This window comes from Neolamprologus multifasciatus, chromosome 14 (assembly GCF_963576455.1).
Source record: "Neolamprologus multifasciatus chromosome 14, fNeoMul1.2, whole genome shotgun sequence".
Taxonomy (NCBI): domain Eukaryota; kingdom Metazoa; phylum Chordata; class Actinopteri; order Cichliformes; family Cichlidae; genus Neolamprologus; species Neolamprologus multifasciatus.
The window spans coordinates 13,170,775-13,188,723 of record NC_140452.1 but is presented as its reverse complement, the minus strand read 5'-3'; the positions used below and the strand labels follow the sequence as shown (position 1 = coordinate 13,188,723).

General features: G+C 39.2%; 1 protein-coding gene across 2 annotated transcripts in view; it reads right to left on the bottom strand.

The window, feature by feature from the left end:
* gbe1b (glucan (1,4-alpha-), branching enzyme 1b) overlaps nucleotides 1-17,949 on the bottom strand; it is a 114,804-nt gene that overhangs the window by 54,560 nt on the left and 42,295 nt on the right. For both annotated transcript variants that reach the window (XM_085131393.1, XM_085131392.1), the window contains 3 exons: nucleotides 12,093-12,208; nucleotides 10,092-10,219; nucleotides 9,707-9,805 (listed from right to left, as the gene is read on the bottom strand). In XM_085131393.1, coding sequence (XP_084987519.1) covers nucleotides 9,707-9,805; nucleotides 10,092-10,219; nucleotides 12,093-12,208 — 343 coding nt within the window. The remainder of the gene's footprint in view (nucleotides 1-9,706; nucleotides 9,806-10,091; nucleotides 10,220-12,092; nucleotides 12,209-17,949) is intronic.

Here is a 17,949-nt window from a genome sequence, read left to right as displayed (position 1 = left end):
TGGTAATGGAGTTTTTAATAACTTCACTACAGCCCATGGGTAGTAAGGCATCAGCTCTCTCCACCTGAGATGGGCAAGGTCAGAGCCTCTCATCCAAACGGAGGGATTCAACAATAAATCCAAACATGGAATCAATGCCCCTCTGCTGGCCTGCCTACATGCACACTTTCTGCCAAAGGAGTCATTTACAGAGGTCAGAAGCAAACATGGGGGTCACCAAAACATGCTCCCAAAGCCTATCCTCCCACAGAATGTTGCTATACAGTCGTACTAACTGGCTGTAATTGCCATTCCATTAACAAATAATAGTAGAGCAGAAATAATTATATGTACTGCAGTTGGCAGAGAGTGGGTTTAATAAATAAGAAATGCTAGAACGCTACAGTAACATTATCATTTCTAAAAGTGCCCTCCAAGAACCCTTGGCAATAGACATACAGCCTGTCTGACTGGTGGGGGAGTTGGAAAACCCATTTCAGTGACAGGCTGAGGTCTGCTCTGTGGAATTGGCAGTGACAGCTGATTGACATGTCAGGAAACCTTTATATTACTCTACAGAGCCATAATCCTCGGAGTAAAGAGAGTAAATTGTGCCGATCAATATGTCTGAGATGAACTGGCTGGTCCACCTAAATAGAGGCTATCCCGTTCTATATATCACCATCTGTTCACATTCACTTCTCCTCACCTTAGCCTTGTGTGGCCATATTAGTCATTGCCAGTGCTACCAGAAAACCTCAGTAAGGTGCTTATTATCTACATGTACTACAAATTCTCAGATGTTTTAACTGCTCGTGGCTTGCCTTGATCCTCGAGCTAAGCCTTGTCCACTACTCTCTGGATTGAGGTCAGCCGCAAAACTGAGCAAATACAGTTACAAACAATGTCTAAGATTTTACCACCTAAGCTTCCCACTGATCAATGTATATTAAAGATGACAAAACAAATTAGTTATTAGTAGCTCATTTAGAGTTTCTGTTTAGTACTTTTGGCTCTTAAACTACCGTATTTTTCGGACTATAAGGCGCACTTAAAATCCTTTCATTTCCCTTATAATGCGGTGCGCCTTTTGCATTAAAAATGTTTTAGTACGACTTTGGTAAGCTATGAACCCACACCGCTTGATGGATTGTCAGAGTATTATGGCTACCGTAGTCAGGAGCCTCGCGGAGTAATACGTACTGTGCTTCAACATAATATTATGGTGTGTGTAAAAGGACCCCAAAAAGGCACTTGTTAAGAGACATGCTTACGAAGCGGGCAAGTTAAGCCACTATCTGCCAATGGATCGTGGACGCCTGGGCTAAGGTATCAGTCTCAAGTGTCATCCGAGCTTTCACGAAGGCCGGAATCATCGTTGAACAGCTAAGTAACAGTAACGAGACTTACTCGGATAATCACAAGAGGGATCCGGGCATGCGTGATGCCGAAATCGCCCAACTGTTAAACTCAGACACTGAAGATGAAGAATTTGATGGATTTGTGGAAGAGTAATGAACTGAAATAGTCAGTGTAATGTTCTCCATTTTATGTGTTACAACAATGTTGAGAGTTGTTGTGAATGAGTTGAATAAAGTTCGACTTATCTGACTGTTATGTTTCAGTTAATGCGCCTTATAGTCTGAAAACTACAGTACTCTTTGGTCTTGAATAATAAACTTCCGTCATAATATTTAAAAGGTAACATTTAGAATCAAAGTAAGTAAGTTTTTCTTGGTTTTTTTTAATCCCAGTTCTATTTGTAAAATAATGTCACAAAATAAAAAAAAAAGGCTTTATAATGGAAAACATAATGGTAATAATGATTGTAAGGCAAACAGTCATCTCAGGGACAAGTGGAAGTCAAGCTAAGAAAAACATATCACACGTTGAGGTGAGTATAAATTTTTTTTATTAAATACAAACCATTAATTTAATTCAAAGTGTCTTGTTAGGGAGGACGGTTTGGTCTAATAACACAACACGCAGATAAATTCAACTATAAATTACACATTAAACATCAGCTAAATGAAAATCTTCTAAAAGATTGGCATCTTTTTGTTCACCTCCAGCTCGAGTATCACAGCTAGAGAACCGAATCTACAGGATATGCCCCAGAGATCATCCTAGTTGCCTCCACATCCACGTACAATCAGACATTTTACACTTCCTTATGAATCATTACAATTCAATTCAACCACAAAAGTGGTCTGGGAGCAATTAATCTGGGAGTGGGACTGTCGGAGCAGAGACAGAAGTGAATGGGTTGACGACTTCTCTACCACCAGCTCACCCACATCAGCCCCGACCAGCCGAGCTTCCTGGCACCACTGACACTCCACTTCATCAATGATAATGAGCAGTGCACAAATCTTACTTTACAAGCCTGCTGTCAGGAGCCAACCAGAGTGCCCAGATTAATTAGGCAGAGCCAAAAATAAAATTAAAAAAAAAAAAAAATCTTGCAGCGCAGGATGAGGTCATCTCACTGTCACAGACATGCTGTGACTGATTCAAGAGGCTCTCTTCCACCATCACATAGTGCTGGCAAGGACTTGGTGGGGAATGTGAGTCTAAAGCTCTTGTTTTACATTTTGTGGCTGGCCTGAGCATCCTGCCTCTGCTCTCTCTGCAATCACATTTGCTGAAAGTGTGTTTGAGTTTGCGTTGCTATGGGCACATCCTCTCTTTGCACATACAGTGCCGCCCCCAGAGGTGAAAAGGGAACAAAGGTGTGCAGTTCTCAATCCAGTGGATCAAGCTAATTTCATCCCATCTTTATGTGTTCCCTGTTTTTAAAATTAAGGAACTTTTCTGCCCACAGAAATGTCTCATCGGCTGAAAAACACTTGTTAGCTCACCTCACAGTTTTCCTGCAAAAGCCCTCACTAAAGAAATCCTGGACTGCCAGTTAACACCACACAAGGGTGGCCTCAGAGTGCAATTAGCTAATAAAATAAAGCAGGACGAACCTGAAATGGTGCTGTCATTAAAGCAGGCAAGCAGAGTGTGACACTGGCAGAGGGGGTCAGACAGAGTGGGTGCCCTTTTAAGGCTGGCAAAGAAATCGCTGACATGTTTACATAAACAGGCTGAGCAACATCTTTGCTTTCTGGCAGCCTGAATTTTATTAAGTCATTGTAATTGAAAGTGTTTCTGCTGTGATGGGCAGAGCAAAGTATGTGGACTAGAAATAGATTTTTCCCCCTGAAACTAATAAGGACAGAGGTGTGCGGACTTATATTTTCATTCAATTAAAATAAATGGAGGAACAGAAACAAGAATTGGAACAATTGACTCAGAGGTCATTCGAGTTGAACAGCTGAGAGAAGCAGAGGGCTGCTGGAGAATTCTCCGTGTCACCTTCTTTTATCCGAGCTGCAACCATGGAGCCCTCTACCTCTGTCGCCTCTAATTGTTTCAATTACATCTCAATCCACTGTAGCTGGAGGGAAGGGTGCTTGTTAAATTAAAGGGCTTTTGTAACATTATCCATTAGGAGTGACAGCATTTTATGGTGATAATCAGATCGAATCATCCAAACTTGTGCTGCGCGCCTTATCTGGTCCTCTCATTAGGATATCTTAATTTTTCACAGTCTGTTGGTCCTAACAGCCTTGTGCAGCCAAGTAAATGAGTCATATCAATCAGTCATGCTGAGGACGAAACACAGCGTGAGGTCCCAGCCAAGGAACTGAGAGAAATTCATCCGTGCACACATGTGAATCTATAAATAAGCTCACGGTTCTGTTGCTCTGCGTCTTTGTCTCCCTTTCCCTCTCTTTCTTCCTGCCTGTCTGTCTCTCTCCGTCTGTCTGAATGCCTGCCCTCCGCGCTTCACGTCTTCCTTCTCTGCAACACACACCTCACTGGAGGCTCCACTTCAGTCCATTCAAATCCCTCCCTAATTGACACTGTGAGAAGAGGCAAGGCTAGCCCTGAGTGCACTCCACTGACTATACCAAGGCATGTTCATATGAATGCTTCCCTGCACAGAAATACAAAAAAAAAAAAAAAAAAAAAATTCGTTGCTCACTTGCTCTCCTCCAGCTTCAAGTCTCCTGAGGGAGGGAACAAATTTAATTGAAAATTGCAACCAGGAGAAGAATCTAAACAAATATTGCATTGCCAGCAATATTGTTTGGAAAGTAAAAGCAGCAAGAACCTCTCCAGAGGCATCCTGAGGATAATCCTGTGAAACCTCGGTGGTACAGCACTGCCTGCCGCACGCCTATTGCAAGTATCACAGAAGAAGGTCAAGTCTGGGACGATCTCTCTCTCTCCCTCTTCCCCTCTCCTCTACCTCCACATCCCTACTACTGAGGAAAACCCACTGCTGTGAGAGACAGACTTGATTAACGATGCGTTGACTTCCCCCACTGAGAAACACAAGAAACCATAGAGCAAGAGGATGCATGCGGTGCCGAGGTCAGACTCTTTATATTTTGCTTTTTCTCACCAAAATATGAGTAAATAAAACTTCTAGTGTGGGCTAGCGGATACATTTTAAAAAGGCACAGTTTTACATGAATTTTAAATCAGACAACCTCTTTAGGCATTCTGCATACAGACATTTTCCGCAAATGGAGAAAAAAGCCTCTACTTTCTCTGAAAATGCTCAAGTGCACCCGTAAAAAAATAAAACATTACTTTTAAAAAACAGTCTACGTTCATCTACTGGCTGAACCCGACAGACAGACACATCCCCAGAGAAAACTCACTGCAACTGTACTTTCTAAAGTAATAATTGCTGATTTCATCAAAACACATTCTGTCATCAAGCACAAATGGGGTCAGGAAAATAAATTAGAAGTTGCGTGCTGGTTCCAAGTACTGTAAAGTTATCCAAGTCCTCCAGATGACACACACACACACACACACACACACACACACACACACACACACACACACACACACACACACACACACACACACATACACACACACACACAGAGCTCCAAAGCAGAAATAGCTGCTTGAACCTGTCCATGTTCATTGGGATGCTGGTGCTGTCACCAACTGCGGCTAAAAAACTAAAAAAAGAAAAATATTTAATAAAATCCATAATAACCTTATTTTGTCTCTGGGTGGATGGTGGGGCGGGTATGTGCTTTCTGCTACTTGGCTTCAATATTATATAGTTATGGACTTCCATACCTGATGGCTGAACAGATATAAACAATGTTTTTCCAGTGTGGGCCATCGAGCACTTTCACAGTGGCAGTTTGGGCTGGAGTGCCAAACTAAAGGGTGCTTCAGCAGTTGTTGTGGAAGAAATGAGAATATTTGGTGCCCAGAATTTTCCATCCAGTCTGAAGCAGTGTTGTATGATAACACGTCGTTAACACCCAACACTGTGATACTGTTATCAGTTTTGCCCATAATGAAAAGTTATTGGAAGCACCCATGAAGCTGCTTTCGTTAAGTAAAAAAAAAAATCAGGAGTATTAGCATACTAAATATATACAGTACATAAGTCCTGTTGACCAATAACTATAGACATACAGTACAACGCAGCTCCTTTTGTAGCGTCATCTGCCAGACAGGAAGCTAATGAATGCCTTTCCTCCAGCAGGTTTTTCTCTGCATGCTTTTTGTTTGAGCTTCCTTCCCTGAGCAAAGAGCTGTGCGTCATGCTGTATTGGATAACTGATGGCAAGCTTCACCAAAAACGAAAAAAGTAAAACCTCTTCAGTCAACATGAAGACTGTTTTACAAAAAAAAGGGGAAAAAAAGGTAAAGGGTATAGGCTTTTCTCAATGCAGCATAAACAAAAATAGAGCAAAGGCTGCAAGCTAGTTCTCCCAGACAGCTCAAGCTCTGCTGTATCATACACATGTAACATGCCTGGTTTTGTTCATGTCATGTACCAAACAAACTTACCCAATTTGGTTGCCTATGCTGCAAATTCCTTCTCTCTCCCTCTGACATCTCAGTGATGCTGCAGCCCTGTATCACTTCCTGCTGATTCAACCCTGCCATCACCCCAGCATCCACCTGCATGTGCGTCTCAATTTTGTGTGTGTATCATATATGTGGTGAGTGAAGATATGTGTAGCAGAGATACCAAACTCTAACAATGATCATCTGGTACAATATTTGTCATAATGACAAATAAAACAGAAAATGTGGATGAATAAAAATGTAAACAGAAATTAACATCTTTGATGAATTCTAGTCTAGTAGTGGGAATGCATTGAAATAAAAGACACGACAACAAAGCAATTAATAATCAAGAAAAAAATAACTGCTTCTCATTTCGACCTCCAACTCATCCATTTCACATTTTATCTTTAAACACAAAGCTTTCATGGTAGACCAATATATTAAAACTCTACAATGAGTATATAGCTAAAGATATCTACGGTATATCAGCCGTCCCCAACCTTTTTTGTGCCACGGACCAGTTTATGTCCAACAATATTTTCACAGACCAGCCTCTAAGGTCTTGCGGTTAACAAAATAAACAAAAATAAAACCAGTACCGGTACCAAAAAAATAGAAGATTTATTCACAACACACGGGAAAAGACTCAGGAAAACCGAGTTAACGATAAAAAATGATTTAAGAAAAAAAGCCAAAACACTAAAAACAGATAAAAACCCTGAAAACCACGTGGCCCGGGGGTTGGGGTCCGCTGCTATATATAACTAAAGAAAATGTACTATGAAAAGAAAGATTTCTGTAAGACCCATTTTATTTTTATTTTCTTTAATAATAAATAGATAATCTTAAATTACACTGCAAAATATAAAAATCAATTGAAACCTGAATGGCAGAGATCCATCTGAGGAAAATATAAATGTCCAGATTTAGACACTACAAACAATCACTTCCTACATAGTGTCATGTGAATGCCACTGCTGGAATTAAAAATGCATTTTTTGCACATCTTCACAGCACAGCTGTCTTTGGTTATAGATGACAATGCGTGTGCTCTTATTCAGCCTACCTACCCTGACAGTCAGCGATGGGTGATAAACCTTCTAGCTGAACCCTTTCTTGTGGCGCTCTTTAACTATTAAGCTTGTATAATCGTTTGGGAAAAATCAAAACAGCACTGAATACAGCCAGAAAAATAAACCTTGCTTTGATATCATAAGCTACGTCAAGGACAGACATTCAGAGTGAATAATGAATAATGTGAAATGTAAAGGTGACTGCCAGCCTATTTAAAGCTTCACTTAAGAAAAGAAAAGAAAAAAAACATCACAGAAGAAATTTCCGCCAAGATCAGTGACTAGATGACCTTCACATTATTAAATCTCATTTTTCTTCTCATTCACGGAAAAAAAAAAATCCACACATCCATGCAAAGGACTCTTAAAAAATTACTGATCTAAGAAAAAGGTCATTATGAATGAATAAGTCAAACGCTTTTCTTTTTCAATAACAATTGTGTCGCTTCCATCATTTATTCATAGCTCAGTGTTTGGATGGATAAATACTGACCTTCCCACTTGCACAGTGGGTAGGATTAAGAAGGGGGAAAAAATAAAAAGGGTTGCACTGCTTTAGAAAAAGCAACAAAAAAAAAACTTTTTCAGTTTGAATACCCTTAAAACCTATGTATAAAAAAAGATTTCAGAATTAGGTTCAATGTTATCTGTTTTTTATATTTATATATAACAATAAGAATACCAGAATACCATTTTATTCTCAAGTTAATCCTCCTTAGGCCTTACAGTCCTGGGTTGATTTAGTGACTGTTGCCCATCTTGAGAGAGTTACCAAAACAAACTCTTATGAACATCAAAGCCACCTTTATCATGAAGGTATTTATAATGCACAGGCTTTAGGCTTTACTGTAAACACTGAGAGGATTTAGCCAGTTACAGTGGTTCTTATATTTTAGAAATCAGCTACTACAATCATTTCTCCAGAAAAGTTAGGATGCTATGTAAAATGTAAATAAGCTATAAGGAAATTATATGCAAACCATTTAAAATTGTATTTAATGGGAAGCGAAAAAAAGACAACATATACATTTTTTATATAATATAATTTCTATTGTAATAATAATAATAATTGTAATACTTTGAAACAAATAAGGCTTTTTCCTTAAAAAGAGCACAAAAAACGACCTATTTTAATAGTTCAAACACTAAATATATATTTTAAACTATCATACTAATGAAAATAATTAGGGAATATTTCAGATATGCTGTGTGAAAGAAAAATCGAAAAAAAAAAATCAGCAAATACTTGACTGCGAGTAGGCGAGGTTCGACTGTATATCGGTCAACACTGATGGTGCCTTATGAGAGATGTGCAAAGTAACCGTGCCTTGTTCACTTAATTGCTATACCATCACCAATGCTTGTTTTCCAACTATCTGCTCTCAACAAGCCATGGTCCTTTTCTTTCCCCTTCCCCTGAGGCTCTGGTGTCCATGATATCCAAAAATAATTTAAAATTTTAAGTCATCAGAGCTAGTGTGGCGTTCCACTGTGTCTCAGTCAATCATACATTAGGACTGTAACCAGAGAAGGCATTCTTTGTGAGTCTTGTTTATGTGGGTTTTTTTTTTCTTTTGGTATAATTTTAATCATTATATACGTGGATGCAGGGACAAACTGTGTTTGCTGACAACTGTTTTCAGAAGTGTTCTTAAGCCCACACAGTAATTTCCACAACAGGATCATGTTTTAATGCAGTGCTGCCTGAGGCCTTGAAGATCACAGTCATTCATTATTGGTTGTCAGCCTTATCCCTCGAGTACAGAGATTCATGTTTACTCTCTTAATCTTTTATTGATATTGTGTACCATGAATGACGAAATCCAGAAATTCTTTCTTTTTTGTTCTTAAATTAAACTATTTTGCCTACACAGTTTTTCACTGAATAGTAAACCCTTCTTCACACTTTTTTTTTTTAAACTGAGAAACCCTGGCTCTGTGGGATGTTCTTCTTACACCCAATCATGTTAATGACCTGTTCCTAATTAACCTAATTAGTTGTGAGAAGCTCCAACAGGTGTGTATATGTATGTGTGTACTTTTGAGCACACAACCTTTACAGGCAATTTTCTGAGTTACACAGCTATTTCTGCTATTAAATTTAAAATGAATACACAGTAGAAGGCTTTAAAAAAAATAAATGTTTGTCATTTCAACATTTGAAATGCTGCCTTGAATGCTGAGTTTAAACATTTGCACTGGATGCTGTTCACATTTTTTCTATATCACATGTTTTTTGGGGGGGATTTTTTTTTGTCATTTTAGGTGCATCAACTCTCCTTGTCTATAATACGTAAAAGTGCAACAGTGCACAAAATCAACCATTTTTTAAGGCTTTATTGGATAGGGACAGTGAAGATAGACAGGAAAGCGGGGAGAGAGAGAGCAAGACATGCAGGAAAGGGCCAACTGCTCTCCGGCCATACGGCATGTAGTCGCCTGCTCATCCACTGAGCTAAACTGGCACCATATCAAAGCCGCAAAGGTTTCCCAATATGTCCAGCTTTGCCTTCTCTCTATGATTTGTAGGTTTTCTAACTTTATATCAGCCCGTTGCCTGTTAAAGTGGCCAGGGAGGAAATATACAGAAGGGGGACACAAAAAGATAGGTTTAAAGGAACCACATGTGCTTGCTCTTAGGGGGTCATCTGATTGTCAGGACTATTGTAGGGTCCTTCCTTACACTTTAAACCACCCCAAGGTGACTGTTGTTGTAATTTGGTGCTATATAAATAAAAATACATTCAATCAATTTAGAATCACCTTACCTGAATCCACTTGTCAGGGACAGCCATTGCCAGTCGGTAATCAAAACCAAGTCCTCCCTCCTCCACTTTTCTGCAGAGAGCTGGCATCCCTGACACATCCTATAGGAAAGTCTTATTATTTAATATCACATTTCTGCTTTGCGGGCACAGATTTCAACAAAGATTTGTTGAAATCTCACATGTTAAGGGGGGGTGAAATTCCTACACCACAGGCAAAAAAAAGGAAAGAGCGACACCCCATTTCCTTTTGCATTACCTTTTAATTACAGCAATGAATACGTAAGTAAGCTATGTCTAACTAATAAGTTCTTTTAATTAATAACAGCTCTGGGCAGTGTCATTGCAAAGTTAGTGGATGCAAAGATGTGTGTGTGGCAGTTTTTACCTCTGCAACAGTGATGCAGTCAGGATAAAGGGTATGAAGAACGTGATTGGCAAGCATCAGGTAAACCAAAGAATCTTCATCTACCTGTAGGCCAAAGTATTCACTGTAGTCCCCTGTGAAACCTGTGCCTGTAAACACCCACACAGTGAACACTCATCATGTTTTCACCCAAACTACAGATTTTTTTTTTTTAACTGATGCTACCGCTTTGCTTTTTCTTCTTGACATATTTCTAAAATGTCCTAAAATTGTGAAATAAATGTAATCTTAATGAAGGCCGGAGGCTCCTTTGGATAAGAAACTAATAAAAATGCATCTAGAGACTAAAGAGCAGCACTTACCAGAACTTGTAGGGTACGCGCAGAGATTTAAACTCTGGAGCAATTATTATTAAGATTAAATACAGATGAATATTCTTGATCTCACTTTTTGGCATGTTTAAAAATGTGTTTTGTTGGCATAATGAGAACTAAAGTTTTATTTTTAAAAGGTGGACAGTATTAATCACTAAATATTATTCAAGTGCATCCAAGACAGTGTACAGTCAAAATTCTTCCAAATTAAAAGTAGTCAAACTGTACTAATTTTGAGTTGCAGAAACTGAAAATGATACTTAAAATTATTTGTTGGTTCTGGTTTTCATGAGCATGCTAACAGGGTGGTTCTAACACCAAAAATACATTCTGACCCCTGAATTTTGGCAAAAATGAAGGTAAGCGCTAATTTTCAGACTCTGCTCAAAATATTAATCTAATTTTGCTATAATTAGGCTTGTTTGAACTGGATTTGTATCAAGTATGAAACACAGTTGTCAAAGTTCAGATATTATCATCTCTCCATTTGACCTTTTGCCCTCTACTCTGATCTTGGATTTGACATTTCTAGCAGCAAGAAAACTGTATGTTGCCAAGTAATGTTACATATTTTTTAAAAATATATTAAAATATCCCAACAAGTAACAATTAGAAATCTTTGAAAATAAATTGTTGTAAGCACTTTTACTAAGAAATGACACCAGAGAAAGGCACATAGCCCTTGAACGTCCTCCATCGTTATATATCTACATGTCATAAAATTGTGGATAAGTGATGGAATTGAGGTTTTTCCATGAAACAACATCTCATCTAGACCTTTTTTTTTTTTTAACCTTTGTTACTGTCATTGCTACTTAGTTGCTAATACTACCATTATAACTGTTGCATCAAATGTTAAAACAAAGGAAATTCCCAAATATAGAATAAAGATTTTCTTATCTTATAACCCTGCTATATATTGTTACATAAAGAAATGTTACATGTTATCACATGAAGCAACCACATACAGATGAGAAGACATAAGACCTGAGCTTACAATGTATATTTAAACTAACTTTAATTTTATACAATAGTTAGCCTACAATTCCTTTTAAAAAACTACACATTTTATAAATTGAAGCTAATCGGATGTTTTAATTGGCCTATTTGCACTCAGCACATTAAAATCCACTAAGCAGACAACTTCTGAAAATCGTTCCCCAATGTTGTCTAACATTTGCTAAGAAAAATGTATTGTTTACCTCCATGACAACATTTCTAACGGTCCTATCCCAACTTTTGACGGCATATTGCTTACCTGCATTTTGTCAGGTTACGTTTTACAACAAGTAGATTTTAATTTTCTTTATTTTAAATCTTAATTCAGACAACAGTCTTTTTGTTTTACCAGACCAAATTTCTCTAAATACAATTTGGTTTTAAAAAAAAAAGTTTTTGACCTTTATATTAACTTTTCACCTTTATATTAAGCCTTTACATTAACACTTTGATAAAGATAAAAAAAAAAAAAAAAGTTCCCTCATGATGGATAGGATAAGTTAGACCTCTCAACAAAACTCAAATTAATCGTTAACACTCGGGAGTGTGTGGTGTACACTCCACTGCGAGTTACAAACAAGAGCAGGAAGACAGGCTTTACTCACACCACACAGCTCTGAAATATAAGGTGCACACAAACCAGTCTTACCGATGCCATGGTGATGGTACAGCATGGAAGTAACACCATCAAATCTGAAGCCGTCAAAGCGGTACTCCTCCATCCACCAGCGCAGGTTTGACAGCAGGAACCGCAACACTTCCCAGCTAGAAAAACACACACGCGCACACACATTCAAGGTCAGGCAAAGCAAAAGCTGTGAATTATTCACACATCTCACTGTGCACTTTAGGCACCAGAGATTAATTTTCACCCCTACAGGACATTCACATATTGATAACCAAACTTATATTATGTCGGAGATGGAGCGCAAATGAGAGTGAACGGTGTTTTCATTACGTACAGTGACTAAATTGAGGAGAAAACCAATTCAAATAACCAGTTGTCAAACTACAAATCAGTGGCTTACAGTGTACGGTTAAGTTTTCTGATTTCCATCACATGCTTGCACTTGATCACTGGGCAAGCGTTTTATATTACCAAGCCCCTCTCTGTGTATTTGAAGTGATAGGATTTCACGCTACACTTGGGTAAACAAACACTGCGCAAGGAATGGAGTTTCCTCTCTTGAGGATGAGATAAATCATACACTTCTACTCGCTTTGGCCTCATGTTCATTGTTTTGCAATGTCCTACAACCAAGAGGTCAAAGACTGTACAAAAAAAAAAAAAAGAAGAAACCAATAAACTATTTGAATTTGAAAGCGTAAACTGTGGTTGTAGTGTAGCCCACGGTGTGCTACAAAGCATGCAAATGCTCACTGTGTCTGTTGACTGGACTGTGTCGGTGGAGGACAGAGGAGGTGGATTCCATAAATGGCCCCAGTCTCCCCGTTCCTGACTGGGCGAGTCATCCGATTTCTAACAGCCTCTCAAGGCAAAGTACACTACACACCTCAACTCTTTCCATTGAGAGGTGTGTTGCCATGGAAACATCAGTAAAAACTCAATATTTGGTTGTCTATATGCAGTGTGTGTAATGAGGACCAAATGAAACACTGCATACATGGATGCCAAACTGGGAGGCAGCAGCAAAGCACCAGGGATGAGACACGGATGACATTCATTACACTGATTAAATGCTGCCTCTGCTTAGGCCAGGCCCAGATCTTCTCCATACTCCAACAATGGTTTGTAATAGTTTGTGACTACTATGTGTTTATAAATATAAATCTAATGAAGGTTTCTGTTTTTGTGATAAATTTGTATCCACGGAGTGTCTTTGTAGTACGTAAAATATGATTCTACTTCCTGAGCTACACTTCAGATTATACAGCATGTAAAGGGTTTGTTAAAAGAAATAATTCAACTATATGTATTCATGGTGCATCCACAAGTCGGCTGGCAGCTTGTATAGGCCCACCATGAAAGACGCTCCTGTCTGACAAATGTTTCACCTCATCAAAAGTATTTTTGCTGTGTTATAGGGGGATTTCACTGTCTAGTTAAATAGAGTGAACCACATAAGCTCCTAGTAAGGCTGATTTCCTTCATCAATTAAAATGTTAATGTATTATTGAATGACAGTATCCCAGTGTTGGGAAGGTTACTTTTAAAATGTATTCCATTACAGAATACACGCCCCAAAATGTATTCTGTAACGTATTCCGTTACGTTACTCAATGAGAGTAACGTATTCTGAATACTTTTGATTACTTAATATATTATCATCCTGTTTACAACTACGTGAATGTACTATTGCTGTGATTTATTACTGTTACTGAAGGTCCGCGGCTCCGAACCGTAGTAAAGGGACCTCTGGCTAATACGGTGGGTTCTGTGTCGGGCTCGTAGCCGAAAACTAGCTTTACTTTGTTGTCTGGGTCAACTTTGCTAGCGAGAGACAGAGAGAGGCGTTGAAAGGCTGCTCCAACAGAACTTATTGTTTTTGGAGGAAAACACGAACACGGTGTACTGTCGAGTCTTAATAGCTTACTTACAACTGGGCTCGTCAGGCACTCTTCTTGGCTGCAGTGGTTATTATTATATTTACATGCTTCCAGCTCCCGTTTTTGCTCGATGACAGCTTGTACTTTTCCTTTTTCTTCCTCCCTCGCTCACAGACACATAACGTGTATGGCAGTCCATTCTCCCTGCAGCATGGACTACACTGCCTATGAGGCTACATTCTTTAGAGCTATACCGGTAACCTTCTGCCTATTAGCTTAGCACAACAACAACAAAAAGGCGCTCTCTCACCCAGGAAACACGCAGAGAGAGAGTGTCACCCTGTAACCGTGGCAACCGTAACGCTGCCACCTGGAACAACAGAACATAGCTGTCAAACAAAACCCAAACAGGCCTGACCCGCCACAATATGAAACAGGGAAGTACCGCCGTGCAATCCATTTATTTCAACAAAGTAACTGTATTCTAAGTACCACCTTTTTAAACGGTAACTGTAACGTATTACAGTTACTCATATTTTGTATTTTAAATACGTAACGGCGGTACATGTATTCCGTTACTCCCCAACACTGCAGTATCCTGAATTACAAAGGTCAGACACAGAGTTTTTCCCCCTGTCTCAATACCACACTGAGGGCCCTTCAATTCTTTTTATTTTTTGCAATTTCATCATGTCAAAAAATTGGTGAAGCAGCGAGAAGACCCAGATTCATGCTTCAACAACACTTCAATAACATCTTAAACTGAAAAATTTCACACAAACACTAGACAGCTCGTGTCCTCAATAATGCTTTATCTTTAAAATGTATTATAGATTTATCTCACACTAAAGCCTGAGGATTACACCTCTGTGGCAAAAAAAAAAAAAAAACACACAAAATCCCAGTTTCTTTTGGCCAAGAAAGCCATGACACAAAATACATTTAAATGCATTCCCTTCTGTGCTCCATTCCTCAGGGATGACCAACACCAGCACTGTTTGACAGGTGTGAAGCTGCATGTTACATCGGTACTTCCTCCATCCCTAGAGAAAGAGCACAAGAGAGCCTGGTATGATCCGATATAGCAGGCTGGCTGGGTGGTCACGCAGACCCTGTGATAAATAGATTAGGTCCTCCACTCCACTGCGCAGAGCCAACAAAGGCTCAGACACAATGTATCCTCACGGGATGGAGATAATAGCCAGTGAGAGCCAGAGGCCCAAGATGAAACCATACTGCCACATTAGGACCCACAATGGCATTTATCATCAAGTCCAATTACGGTGAGAAAGTTAGATCTCTGTACCAATGCAATGCACCACTTATCTATGCAGTTCAATGAAGTTATCACTTGGTCTGTGGTGTTAATACAAAAGCAAATTGCATATTACACTGTCCTCATAGTAAAGCTCTGTGATGACAGTGAAACCTGGTTAGGGAGCACTAATAGAGTAAAAGCCTAATATTGCTCCTTGTAGGGTAAGACAAAGTAATCTGTCATGGGTGTTTCTGTTTTACCTGCAAGTGCACACTGCCAGAATAAAATAAAATAAAATAAAATAACAAAATGAAAAAACACCTTCATGTTTAGTTGCTCCTCATCAGAGCTTATTTGGCCCTCATGCTGGCTATAGCTGTGCCCGGTATTACAGTGTGTATTTACACTCAGTTTCCTGCCAAAGGAAGCCATAAGTTGCCGTGTTTCTAGATTTTGCATTAGGTGACATGTCAACTTGTCACGATGGCATGGAGAGAGATTTAAGCCCCTGTTTTACCAACATCACAGGTAAGCTGCAGATAAGGCCAAATAAATTTTAGAAGCTGACAGTTCATTCCACGAGAAGTGTGATGCCCAAACTGTGTCACCAGACAACCCGATGGATGGGGTGCATTTGTTAGACCAAAAAGGACAAATGAGGTGGCTCGTTTAACGCATTTTAAAACCTTCTATAGTCTAACAGGGGACAGAGACACTGACAGGAGTGTCAACATCAATGAAACCACATTCTGGGTTTAAACTTGATTTATTTATCAATTACATTTCTTCCAAATTCAGATTTGCATGCATTAACTAAACACAATTTTTGGAGACTATGACTTACTTGGACACCTTTTTTTTTTTTTTTTTTTTTTACTTTTGAGGCTACTACAGGGTGTGCTTGAAATGTTCTCTAACAGTTTTTTATTTTCAGTTTAACCGCTCTCCAGTAAAACAGTGATTTCAGTAAGCCAAATCACACATGCCTTGATGCACACAGGTGCTGTGTTGGACTTGTGCAGAAATTACAGCTTTATACTGTGTAGCAGAACATTGTAAGCAGCCATTCCATGAGTCTGATAGTACTGGCTGCCTTGCTGGGTAAATTCTCATCTAGAGGTCTGACAGACTGTCCCTGTATTGCTTTGCTTTGTGTTAGATATCTGCCATTTGTCTGGCATTCTTTATGCAGCCTGGCAGCTATCTGCTCTTGCTTGGCATCTTAGGAAGAATATTCTGCTGCCTGCGAGACTGTTTGTGTGTTTAGCAACCTGTAATTAGTATCACTTTGTACTTGCCATCTTTCAGGAATCAGTGGCTGTCTGTAAGGCCCGTTCTAATTCTTCAGAGATTTCTCCAATGGACCATATTTTAGGAGTTGCAGGACATTTAGAAGTGATTTTCATAAGAAAGCCGTTAAAGTAATTTAAATAACCACGGTAAAAGAAAAAAAAAGAAAAAGATCATTACTAGTCTTCAAACTTTGTTATCCTGCATTACAGTTGGTAACATAAGATAGTGCTCCTGCTAGTTTTTAATTACTCCCTGTTCTGGCCATGTTGACCTCAATTTGTGCAGCAAACATCCATTTCTATGACAAAACTGCCCATCCTTCATGTGTATTGTCATCATTGGTAAAATAAGAGCTTTGAATCTTGAATCTTTCAGAGTTAGGTCTCGTATTTCGACCCAGAAATCATACAGCAGTTTTCAGTGGAATAGTACGCACTGTTCAAGCATAAAGGTGGTACATCACTTTAGGAGCATGACCAAAGGCAATCAGTGCCTTTCTGGAGATCCAGTTTTTAAAGTCACAAAGTAACAAACTCCTTCCTCCGTTCCATCGTATAACCTGGACACACTAAGGGCTCCAACATGTTTACATGCTCAACATTGTAGAGGTTTACTGTCACCAAGGGGAAGAGTCACAAAAACCGGTCCGTGGGCTACTCTTGCTTGTGCTGTTGTTGGTCCTTCCCAGCTAGGAGAAGACTAAAGTTCTAACAATCAAAGAGCTGAAGTGAAACCAAGAATTAAAAACAATGAAAAAGGGCCACTGCGGCCCACCATCAGGGCTTCTCATGCTGTATTTTTCTACAAACCAGTTAGGATCTGACCCATACATAGTGTCATCCATAACAAGCTTTGGGATTTTTTGAATAACTGCACATTAGCGTAAGATAAGAGACAGAAATACTATATCATAAATTAAGCACAACAAGAAGAAACATTTTCACATTCGCACATATGGTCAGTTTACTTAACAATTGTGTCTTTGGACCGTGGGAGGAAGCTGAGGTACAAACAGTGAACTCGCATAAGTACAGGGAGACCATGAAAATACATCAAAACCAGGACCTTCTCACTGTGAGGCACCAGTACAAACCACAGCACTACTGTGCTACCCCAGGTACAACACTCAATTTAAAAATTCACAAACTATAGATATTTTCCTCCTATTTGTCTAGTTTTTAAGGGTTAAGGGGCATGAAGGTAAAGTGTTTGTATCTTATCCTATCCAGTGACTCCATGAAGCACCTACTGGTAGCAATACAGGGAGTTCCAAGAAGCCAACTTGCACACCTACTGCTAAGCTGAACTCATTAGCCGAAGCTCACTAGAGGGGAAAAACTACTTTTCCCATTGCTGTGTGACCTGATGGGATAGGGGAAATAACTCATGGGTGTTAAATACTGAAATGAATGCATTTGGATTGAGTGACTGAGTTTTCAAGTGTGGG